The sequence below is a fragment of the Cricetulus griseus genome (genome assembly GCF_003668045.3).
Source record: "Cricetulus griseus strain 17A/GY chromosome 1 unlocalized genomic scaffold, alternate assembly CriGri-PICRH-1.0 chr1_1, whole genome shotgun sequence".
In the NCBI taxonomy this organism is placed as follows: Eukaryota; Metazoa; Chordata; class Mammalia; order Rodentia; family Cricetidae; genus Cricetulus; species Cricetulus griseus.
This window is the reverse complement of record NW_023276807.1, coordinates 98,282,418-98,294,881: the sequence shown is the minus strand read 5'-3', so window position 1 is coordinate 98,294,881 and position 12,464 is coordinate 98,282,418. Positions and strand designations below refer to the sequence as shown.

General features: G+C 47.0%; 1 protein-coding gene across 3 annotated transcripts in view; it reads left to right on the top strand.

Annotated features, from left to right (window-relative positions):
* Nucleotides 1-12,464, top strand: part of Ccm2 (CCM2 scaffold protein) — a 55,870-nt gene that overhangs the window by 36,328 nt on the left and 7,078 nt on the right. For all 3 annotated transcript variants that reach the window (XM_027388148.2, XM_027388150.2, XM_027388149.2), the window contains 4 exons: nt 4,267-4,350; nt 4,777-4,960; nt 9,047-9,183; nt 10,617-10,752. In XM_027388148.2, the coding sequence (XP_027243949.1) occupies nt 4,267-4,350; nt 4,777-4,960; nt 9,047-9,183; nt 10,617-10,752 (541 nt within the window). The remainder of the gene's footprint in view (nt 1-4,266; nt 4,351-4,776; nt 4,961-9,046; nt 9,184-10,616; nt 10,753-12,464) is intronic.

Below are 12,464 nucleotides of genomic sequence, written 5' to 3'. Positions count from 1 at the left end.
TGGGTACACGCACTCACACAGATGCACATGGGTACACGCACAGATGCACATGGATACGCGCACTCACACAGATGCACATGGATACACACACTCACACAGATGCACATGGGTACACGCACTCACACAGATGCACATGGGTACACGCACTCACACAGATGCACATGGGTACACACACTCACACAGATGCACATGGGTACACGCACTCACACAGATGCACATGGGTACACGCACTCACACAGATGCACATGGGTACACGCACTCACACAGATGCACATGGGTACACGCACTCACACAGATGCACATGGGTACACGCACTCACACAGATGCACATGGGTACACGCACTCACACAGATGCACATGGATACACGCACTCACACAGATGCACATGGGTACACGCACTCACACAGATGCTCATGGGTACACGCACTCACACAGATGCACATGGGTACACGCACTCACACAGATGCACATGGGTACACGCACAGATGCACATGGATACGCGCACTCACACAGATGCACATGGATACACACACTCACACAGATGCACAGTGTTGTTGATCTCTAGAATTTCCTGTTGATTCCTTCTTAGACTGTCTATCTTCTTGCTTCCTTTGCCTGTCTCCTTTTCTGTATTTCATCCTTTAGTATGCTAATGACAGTTGTTTTAAATTCCCAGTCTGACAGTTACTGTGTCTCTGCCATGTCTGAAATGTCACCTTTTGTGAAGACTCCCAACTGTGGTCCTGCCTTTTCGAATGCCTTGTAAGTCATTAAACTCTAGGCAAGATGCTCTAGGTACAAGAAATTTAGGTACAGGGCTGAGGGATTAAGTGTGAGGGTTTATGGTAGTCTGCCAGGTAGTTAGGCTATTCTGACTGTTACAAGTGTTCACTCCAGAAGCTAAAATTTCCTTTGGTGTCTGGGTTTCTTCTTTCCTAGGGAACCCACTTAACTAAGGTCCTAAGTCTGCAGTTCTTTCTAGTTGATGGGTGAGAGCTGTGTTGATAGTCCTGGGATTAGGCCCCTGGTCTGTGAACCTAAGTGTGCTCTTTGATTTTGTTTTCTTTTGTTGTCAGTAGGATGAACTATAAGCTAGAGGGAGTAGAAGTTACATAATTTCCCTCTTGTAGGTAGGTGGTTAGGCCTGGGGGAAGTGTTTTCTTTGAGGAAAATGCCTGTATCAGGAATGACAGAATGCTTTGTTCATTCTTTAATATTTTACTCATTTTTAAAATGTATTTGTTTGCTGGTCATTGGTGGCGCACGCCTTTAATCCCAGCAATCAGGAGACAGAGGCAGGTGGATCTTTGTGAGTTCGAGGCCAGCCTGGTCTCCAGAGCGAGTGCCAGGATAGGCGCCAAAGCTACACAGAGAAACCCTGTCTTCAAAAACCAAAAACCAAAAACAAAAACAAAAAAAATGTATTTGTTTGTTTCGGTTTCTCAAGATAGGGTTTCTCTGTGTAGCCCTGGCTGTCCTGGAACTCACTCTGTAGACCAGGCCGGCCTTGAACTCACAGAGACCCACTTGCCTTTGTCTCCTGAGTGCTGGGATTAGAGGCATGCACCCCCACTGCCCAAACTCTGGCACTTTCTTGTTGTGATGATGAGAGTGACATTTGCAGATTCTTTATATGCTGGACTAGAAACTGGAAGTTCATTTGTACTCCCCTTTAAATAAAGAACCTTAAATATATAAAGCAATAAATGACTGAGGAATGCTGAGTCCAGGAATTGTCTTTTTTTTTTTTTCTTAGTTCAAACTAGGAACAAGCTTGCTTCACATGTCAATCCCTTCTCCCTCTCCCTCCCCTCCCCCCAACATCCCACGTGCCCCTAGCCATCCCCCCTCCACTCCCCAGGCAGGGTAAGACCCTCAAAAGGGGCTCCCCAAAGTCTACCACATCACAGGAATTGTCTTTTTGAGAGGAGTATATTGGTAGGCTGTTAGTTCATAAGAACTAGACATGGAGGGTTACCTGGAGTTGTGGAAGTTTGCTGTGACTTGGACTGCTGTTGGGAGCTACAGGCATGCACTGTGACCAGGTGCCTTCTACACCATGATGAACTGAACCCTTTCAAACTTCTGGGCACCTGAACACGGAGCTCTAGAGATGAAAGCTCATACCAGAGTAGTTGACCAGATAAGCTCCAGTTCCAGATGTGGGCTCTCAGCTCTAGTGGTCAGGTTCTGCCCGAGGGTGATGATGAAGCCAGTGAGTGGCTCATCGTAAAAGCACTTGCTTTGCCAGACTGATGGTCTGAGTTTGATCCCCAGAACCTGCAGTGAAAGAAGAGAGAGAACCATCTCCCAAAAGTTGTCTTCTGATCTGCACACATGTATTATGATATGTGTGTAGGCATCTTACCTACACCCACACACCCCATACACACACACCCACACACCCCATACACACCCACACACCCCCCCACACACAGTAATTACAGAATAAAAAATTAAAAAGTATAGCTATGGGACCTGGAGTCCCATAGCTACTTCCCAGCACCCATGTGATGGCTCACACCATCTGTAACTCCACTTCTAGGGGATCCCGTGCTTTCTTCTGACCTTTGTGGGCACCAGGCAAGTATAGGGTGCACATACATACATATGGGTATAACACTCAAATACAATTTTTAAAATACAATTTATGTTTTATATGAGAAAAAACTTAGGCATGAAGGCTGCAGACAGAACTGCCATCACAGCCTTCAGTGCCCTGGGACTGTTTGTCCTGGAGATTTGTTGAGCCAAGGGCCTTGTGGCTTGCTTGCTTTTGTCTTAGTCTGTATGTGCTATTAAAGCAGCACATACAGCTTTAATAGCACATACAGACTAAGACAGACTATTCCTCATGGTTCTGGAGACCAAGGTACCTGCGATGAAGCTCTTCTCGTTGTATCATCTGTGGTAGAAAGTGGAAGGATAACAGCAAAAAGGGAATGGGAATGGGGCTTGTTATTTTTCAAGTCCACTTCCATCCAGATGTGCTGACTTGTATGTACCTGTAATCCCAAGACTGGAAGCTGAGAGGGTTGCTGAGGGGCTGGGGATGTGGCTCAGTAGGTAGGCCTAACATTTGCAAAGCGCTGTGTTAAGTTCCTAGCACTGCAAAAACCAAGGGTGGTAGCCTATGTCTATGATGCCAGCACCCAAGAGGTAGAGGCAGAAGGATCAGAAGTTTAAGGTCATCCTTGGCAACATAGGGAATTTGAGACCTGGCAGACTCTGTCTCAGAAATGGCAGGGTGGTGTGGGGGTTTGGTGTTAGGCCAGCCTGGATTGTATAGTGAGTTCCAGGCTGGCCAGAAGGTAGCAAGGTTCTGTCAAGAAAGAATGGAGGGGGATTGAGGGAGATGTCTCAGTAGTTAATAACACTTGCTGCTTTTCCAGATGACCTTGGTTTGATTGCCAATACCCACGTGGAGACTCACAATCATCTATAACTCCAGTCCCAAGGAATTCAGTGCTCTCTTTTGGTCCCCATGGGTACTAGGCATACATGTGTATGAATGGGAGGGAGAGAGGGAAAACCTGCAGATGGCCGTAGATGTGGCTCGGTGGCTGCTCTCTCAGAGTGAACTAATTACTTACCACAGCCCCACTTTTCAAGACTGCTATTTAAGTGTTAAGTTTCAAACATGGATCTTGGAGGGTGATTCAAGCCATGGCACTTTATTTTTTTCTGTTCGTGTATATTTGTCAGCTGGGCTGACCCCCCCCTTTTTTTTTTAATAATTTTTGGTGGGGCTATGCACAGTGACCAGGTCCCTATTCTACCAAAACTAGTCTTGAGATGTCTTTGAAAGATTTTTGATGCCAGTTGTGAACACAAAGCAGTAGGAAATGTGAGAAGATCGTCTAAGCTGCTGAGACTTCAGTAAAAATGTAGGGCCCCGGGCTGGACAGGTGGCTCAGCGGATAAGAGCATTAACTGCTCTTCCAGAGGACCCCAGTTCAATTCCCAGCATCTACATGGCAGCTCACAGCTGCCTGTACTCCAGTTCCAGGGTATCCAATACCCTCACACAGACATACGTGTAAGCAAGACACCATGAACATAAAAAACAAATTATCTGTCTACAGGGTGAGTTCCAGGATAGCCAGGTTTACATAGAGAAACCTTGTCTCGAAAAACCACTGGGGGCGGGGACACTCTTACTAGAGCATGGATGACATGTGGGCCTGGTGGCTGGGGACACAGGTCTGTCCTCTGCAATAGTCTGGCTCTGTTTCTCAATGACACTCTTTCTTCCCTCTCTTGCAGTATTTAGGTCAGTTAACATCCATACCTGGCTACCTGAACCCCTCCAGTAGGACTGAAATCCTGCATTTCATAGACAAGGCAAAGGTAACAGCCCCTCCCGCATGTGCTCTGCTGCTTAGCCTTCATCAGCCTTTGGTCCCCTCACTCTTGACCTCAGACTAAGAGGGATGACCCATCTCTATCACTGTGTGAGTGTCCTTGGTTCTCGACAACAAAGACTGTTTCTTAGTCTGAACCTTTAATCTCTAGATGTGGTTTGGGTTGCTTCCCAAGCTCACATTTGAAGATATTCTAGATTTATACATACTGTAAATCTGAATCTAAAAGTCAGTTCCAGAAGAATCTCCCATGTGATTCGAACATACTGACATCCTTGGAGTGAGTTTCACTGTACTGAGGGGAGCAGCACTTTTCTTCACCTCTCCTTGGCTAGAACCAGTCATGTGTGGATATCAGCCAGCACAGCGCTCCCTGAGGCTCAGCATTTCTGATGCCTGTGGTTCTTTGCAGCGGTCCCACCAGCTTCCTGGACACCTGACCCAGGAGCATGATGCTGTGCTCAGTCTGTCTGCCTACAACGTCAAGCTGGCCTGGAGGGACGGGGAGGACATGATCCTTAGGGTGCCCATCCATGACATCGCTGCTGTCTCCTATGTCAGAGATGATGCTGCACACCTGGTGGTCCTGAAGACGGGTATGGACTTGGGGCAGTAGTCTGGAGGTTCACCACCTAAGAAGGATCCCTGGCTTTCATGACATTCTGGAGATGGCTTCTACAGCTCCAGCCTGAGTGCTGCCACCTACTGTGGCTATACATTGGCTTTCTTGTCATGAGCTTCTGTGGCCCCAGGATCCCTGTCACACTCAGGGACTTTGGAGACTTGAGGAATACAATATTCAGAGTCAGTATTCAAATAAGGCCTTTCTTGGGCCAGGTGTGGTCAAAGGCAGGTAGATCTCTGAATTTGAGGGCAACTTGGTCTATAAAGTGAGCTCCTGGGCAGCCAGGGCTACATAATGGGACCTTGCCTCAAAAACAAGAAAAGAAAAGAAAAGAAAAGAAAAGCCTTTCTCCTGGTGAGTCCTCAGTCTCTGTCCCATAATTGATGCCATCTCTGCTGTTCAGGTACAGTGGAGCCCCAGAGAGAAGGATAGTGACTGAAAGCTATAGCAGGGACTGACTTCTGAGCCCAGCCCATATTTGTTTTGTTCTGATTTTTTGAGACAGTCATTCTACATAGCCCTGGCTGCTTAGAAGTCACAGATATCTGCCTGCCTCTCCCTCCTGGATACTGGAATTAAGGTGTGCACCACCTTGTCTAGCCTCCAGCCCACATTTTGAGCCCCAGTGTTCCCAAAGCTAGGAGAGCAAAGAGTTTCCCCAGGCTCTGGTGCTGCCTTCGTGTTCGGGGATGGCAAGGTGTCCCTTTCCAGTGGCTGTGCTCCTCTGCTGATGCACAGCTACCTTCCTAGATGCTAGTACACAAGCTTCTCCCAGCTTCCACCCTAACATTTAAACCAGTGAGAAATGAAGAAGAGACAGCCTTACCTGTGTTGCCACAGGCACACTGGCCTAGGTCTGCTAGGTCACTGTGAGTGGTTGGGATGATCCTGAAGCCAGCTCCTGAGTGCTGGTGACAAGGCACAAGTGGTCAGAATTGGTCTAGCCTGTTTTCGTTGTGTGGGAGGAGTGTGTCTGACTTATGATGCTAATCCAAGTACTGTGGCCAACTCCAGGCAACTGGAGGCTTGTGAAGGAGTTTTAGCTACTCTGCCTTGTCTGTGTAGAATAGCTCATTTCTTGCCCAGCACATTTACACACCACATTTTCCTTCATATAATTCATACATCCCACATCACACACGTTACACAGAGTTGCATATCACACAGCCATAGACTCCAATGCACTTGCCTGCCCAGCCCAGGCACATGCATATGCATGCTTGTACATACTTGCAGTCACACAGACACCGGTATTGTTACCAAGGACATCTGAACCCATTCCCTTGAGACATTTAACTTACGAAATACAAAGTTTTATTTTTAGTTAAGATTTCACTGTGGTCTCTCTGACCTGGAATTTACTCTGAGTTCCAGGATAGCCTTGAACTCACAGCAGTCATACCCCAGCTTTCTGAGTAATGGGATTACACAAGTGAGCCACCATTCCCAGCTACAAGGGAAAAGGTTTATTTGGCTTATGGCCTCTGAAGTTCCAGTCTGTGACCAAGTAGACCAATCACTTCTAGGTTTACGGTGCAGGTGCCAGATGGCAACAGTAGGGATTGCATGTAGAACAAAGCTGCTTGCTTCATGGCGAGAAAGCCCAAAAAGAGGAAGAGGATTGGGCCCCATGGTTTCCTTTGAGGGCATGTCCTGGTGCCCAAAGGACCTCTTGAAACTTTCCCACTTCCCAGTGGCACCACCCTGGGACCAAATCTTTACCACACATTTAGCATTCAAATTATAGTGCTTTGTTTGTCTTCTCCGAGTTGAGGGAACATCGTCTGTTTCATGCTAGGTATCCAGTTAGGCTGGACAGTATGAATTTGTCACTAACCATCTTAATCTGTAAAATGTCATTTTAGCATGACTCAAACTTCGAAGTCTCTGATGTGAATTACGTCATTTAACGTCTATAGTAAACCCGAGAGTCTCATCTCACATGTGGATGAAGGTGGATGGTCTTGATTGAACTGGTTCCTTCTAGGTTTAGACCCCAGCCATCACCAAGGTGATCCTCTAGCTCTTGGCCCTCAGAGACAAGGAGGGAGGAGGCTGGTTCCTGACCAGGTTCCTGTGGTATTTTAAGCTGGTATGGAGAAGTGGTCCTTGTATTTCTCATGCTGCAGGAATGTTTCTCTGTTTGAGTCATTAGAATAAATGGTTAAGGAGAAAATAGAGAATTCCTTCCATATAAGGAACATCCTGAAAACGTGAGAAGTACTGAGATCCTGTTCCTCCCACCAGCAGAGAATGCACCCCTGTATCCAGGGGCTGGCCTCATTTTGTCAGAGCCCATGTGCATCCCCTCTGATTCAGGCTTCTGGGCAGGCACACGCACACGCACACGGTGTGGTTTAGGATTTGGTTTGTAGTTTCCCCACACAGAGCCAGGCAGATGAATTGGTAGCGTTCCCTTGGCACCTCCTTGCATGTGTCACCTTTGTGTGCCTCTTCTGTCCAGAGGATTGCTAGTGTTTGGGGCCATCTAGTGTGGAAAGTGGATGAAACAGAGAACCTGTGTATCTGCCAGAGCATCTTGAATGATACAGCAGAGACAGGTGGCAGGTCTGAAGCTGGTACACAGACCAGGCTGTGTGACTGTGTCTGGGCCTGCTGCCCAGAGGGTAGAAGTGGCATCCTCACAGATGGCAACTGCTTGGTACCCTCACCTCACAGCTGCCCACTGAGGGCCAGGAAGCAGTTTAGAATGTTATAAAAATAGAAACAAGTGAGACTACTTTTAATAATATATCCATAGTCTCTCTTTCTCTGTAGGGAGTTGTGTATACATACACACATATACATATACCCTAGCATCCCTAGCTTTCTCTATGTTTTTAAATTTTATATTCAGTTAATATTATTCAATTTTTTGAGACAGTGTTTCATCATGGCTAGTCTTTGTTTTGGGGGGTTTTGTTGTTGTTTGTTTTTTTGAGACAGAGTTTCTCTGTGTAGTCCTGGCTATCCTGGAACTCACTCTGGAGACCAGGTTGGCCTGGAACTCATAGAGACCCACCTGTCTCTGCCTCCTCAGTGCAAGGCATGTGCCACAACTGCATGGTCTTAAACTCATTGTCTAGCCCTTGAACTCATGGTGATCCTTCTGCTTCTTTGTCTCCCAAATGCTGGGATTACTTAGTATATTTTATAGTATATAAATAGTATATTTATTTTGCCTCCTGTATCTATACATTGCTATGAGAACATATGAATAATATGAAAACAACTGAGCTACTTACCATTTAATTAAAAGTAAATCAAGCCCTGGGCATGATTTATCGCGTGCACAGCTCATTACAGCCTTGTCATTCAGTAGTTCTGTGGCCAGTGGCTATTGTAAGGACATTGTTCCAGGATCTCACTGGTGGCTAATAGACATCGTCTGCACTTTCACCCAAGCCTGTCTCTGCCTGTGTTCCCAGGGCGGTAGCAAAGTCTCATATTTCCCTAGCTTTGCCTTCTAAACACCCTTGAGGAGAGTGATAGCAGGGCCATCTCTAAACTTAGTTTATAGTTCTAACACCCTTCCCAGGCTGGTCTGACCAGTGAGCTGCTCTCGGGACCATATTTCCTGGACCACTCTGGAACCACAATGCATTTTCTGATGTGTACAGTGTGAGGGTGAATACCAGCTGGCATGGTTTGGCACACAGTGGATGGAGTATGGAGATGGTGTTGTGGTGCCCTGAACCTCTCTCACAAGCTAGTTTTGTTTTGAAGGTCTGGTGGACTGGATTTTATTTGTTGATTTATTTTAAATTAAATATTTTTATTACACACACACACACACACACACACACACACACACACACACACAATGTTGTAGGGTGTGCACATGTGCTGTGGTGAATGTGTGTGCCATGGTATGCAGGTAGAAGTCAGAGGACAACTTTGTAGGATTGGTTTTCTCCTTCTAACATTATGCAGGTTCCTGGGCATGTTGTCAGGCTTTCATGGCAAGTGCTCTGCCACCGAGACATCTCACAGGCCTCTGGGAGTGAGTGGTCCAGCTGAGCATGCACTGCGCTAACCTGATGTGTTTACTTCCCAGCCCAGGACCCAGGCATCTCTCCGAGCCAAAGTCTATGTGCAGAAAGTTCTAGAGGCCTCAGCGCAGGTTCCTTGTCAGATAGTGCAGTGGGACCAGTAGAGGCATGTTGCCTGGTCATCATGGCCACAGAGAGCAAGGTGAGACCTCCCTGTTGTGGACCAGAGCTATCCACAGCTTCTTCCTGTCCTTAGTCCAAGCCTTGCCCATGACCCAGCTCTCAGCCTGGTCCTGCCCACGATCAGGACCTTCCCAAGACCAGATCCCACCCACAAATCTGCACGGTCCCACTTACACCCCTGACCCTAGACAGCCCTTCCTCCAACTCTGTCTAGCACTACTTCAGGCATTGACCTTTCCCACTGGTACTCCATGACCAAGCCCTGCCCCCAGTTCCCAAGCCCTGTCCATATATCCACATACAGCTATAGTAGCCCACACTCCCTAATCCCAGAGGGTGCCTCACCCTCCTCTGCCAGCTGTGCGCTTGTACTGTCCATTGTCACGCCTCTAGCACATCCCTGAGATGGCTGGCAGAGCTTTTGCTCGCCTGTCTCCGCTTCAGGATGCTTCTTTTCGCCCCCACACTGACTGACTGTGATGGCTACAGGCATGGTGACCTGCACCCCATACCTGCCTGGTGCTGTGAGCACAGTTAGCATTTTCCTCAGCACCTAGGCAATCACAGAGGCACAAAGGAAGGCTATGAAGCCTCAGGCGTCACTTGACACCTTCCACTACATTTCTGTCTCTTACTTCCAGGGAATAATGGTGACTGCCTTCCTTACTCTTAGCCTTGCTGCTAATGACACTTTCAATTTAATACTTTCTTTGGGTGCTGGAGAGATAGCAGTTTAGAGCACTGGCGGTTCTTCCAGAGAACCTGGGTTCAATTCCCAGCATCCACCTGGCAGTTCACACCTGTCTGGAGCTCCACTTGCAGGAGATCTGACACCCTCACACAGACATACATGCAGGCACAACACCAATGTATGTAAATAAAAAAAATGTAAAATGTATTTTCTTTGTTGTGGGCAGCTAACTTACGTACTCTAGAGTGTTGAGCCACAACATCCCTAGCTTTTCCTTGTAATGATCAAAAATGTCTCCAGATATTGTCACATCTAGGGTTTGAGACAAAGTCAGCCCACTGGAGAAGCTCTGTTTTAAATAGCATACTGTTACAAAGTGACTCCACAGCTTCTGGAAATGCCTCTAAGGTCAGAAGTGAGACCCACTGGTGTCTTTTCTCTCTTACTTGGGCTTAGATAGGAATTTTGAACATGTTGATGACCAGTTAGAGAAAGAGGAGGCAAAACTGATGCCAACACCCATGTCTAGCATGGTCTCCAGACGCCTGGGAGGCTACACCTAGGCCACAATCTGTTCTCAAGCATTGGTTCTGTATTTTGATAGTCCTCTGGGCTGTGAAAGGCATGGAGCCCTTTGTTTATGGTCTATTCCCCACTTGTATTTGTGGAGCCTCTGAGACGTAAGTAACCTAGAGACTGTGGGAAGATGCTGTTTGCAGGGTTAGCCACTGAGGACAGCTGCTGCTCTCCAATTACTGTAGGTCGCCGCAGAAGAGCTGTGCTCCCTGCTCAGCCAGGTCTTCCAGATTGTTTACACGGAGTCAACCATCGACTTTCTGGACCGAGCAATATTTGATGGGGCCTCCACACCCACCCACCACCTGTCGCTGCCCAGCGGTAAGTTGAGTGAAAATGGGGGTCACGAGCACTTCAGCGGGGAAACATAGATTCCCAGGAAGGGTTGCTGTGGAACTGGGGAGGCTGAGCATGTTTGGGGGAGCCTCCCTTTTGTTATACCTGGGCTACTCTCCATGTGTAGCACCTTACAAGACCACAACCAGACTGCCTGAGGTTGCTCTGACTTTGTGAGAGGCTGAGACCAGGAAATTAGGGAGAGGCAGGAAGAACCAGAGGTACCAGGAGGGTCAGCACATCTGCACCATCCAGGAAAGCTGGCTATAATGCTGGGCAGACCTCTTGTTAGTCCATAGATACTTCCTAGCTGGGTGTGGTGACATATACCTGCAGTCCAGGAACCCAGGAGATGAGGACAGGATCCCTCAAAGTTTGAGGCTATCCTGGGCTACATAACCAGACACTGTTTCAAAATAGCACACTTTTTTCTTTTTCTTTTTTTTTTTTTTTTTTTTTTTTGAGATAGGGTTTCTCTAGACCAGGCTGGTTTCTGCCTCCCGAGTGCTGGAATTAAAGGTGTGTACCACCACCGCTGGCCTATCCTAGTTCTTAATAGAACCTATTTCATGTCTGAAACTTCATGAGCACAGTTTTCACCATGTGCATTTTCTTTCACCACTCTGGTTTTCCAAACCCTGCCAGAGTGGCCCATTATTAAGTCCTAAGTTCTAGACTCTTCCATATTCCTCCCACAGACCAGTTTCAAAGGCCTAAAAACCACATGGTCAGGTCTATCTCTGCAAAGGCCCATTCCTGATACTGTATTCTCGTAGTGTTCTCTAGGGAACAGAACCCATTGAATGAATACAAAGGTGATTTATTGGATTGGCCTACACAGCTAGTCTCAGTAGTCCAGCAGTTGTTGTCTGCACACTGCAAAGGCTGGATGCTTCAGCAGTCCCAGCATAGTGCTGGAGAGCCAGGGCTCTGTGTCAGCAACAGAGTAGTCAGACTCACAAGGAGGAACAAAGACAGCAGATGAGGAACTGCTTTACCTCAGACTTCTTTGTGTTTGGGCCATGTCCACTTCTGGGAAGGATCTTCCTCTCCTCAGTTGATCCTTCTAGGAAATACTCTCACAGACATGAGGCATGTCTTGTAGTTCATCTCAGACCCAATCAAGTTAGCAACTAAAACTAAAACATCACAATCATTGTGTGCAAACTCATTGTCTTCTTAGGGTTTCTATTGCTGTGAAGAGACACCATGACCATGGCAACATTTTAAATATTTTTATTTTATTTGCATTGGTGTTTTGCCTGAATGTATGTGTGAGGGTGTGTGATGAGCTATTTTTGTGGGGCTGCAGTCTGAGCCAGCCAAGCAGCCCTTGGTTCGTACCTGAGAGGGGGAGTGTGGGTTAGAGAAAAGATAGCTAAAGACAGTAAAGGAAAGACAGAGACACAAAATAAAATCAGGAGGGCAAACTCAGTTAATACTGAATTGTCATGAGTTTATATTTCACCACTCTTATATACCTTAACCAAAAAGGGGAACATGGTATCATGTATGTGGAACAGACTTTTCTTCCTCTCTTCTCCCAAGAATTCAGTAACTACACCTTAGATTCAACTTCTTGTTCCCTGGCCTTGAGTGTCAGGAGTAACCACACCTCAGACCAGGTCTGTTGTAATTTGGAATAAGACAGCTAAGGCCAAGATCGAACATCCTACTATAGCCACACCTTTGACCTT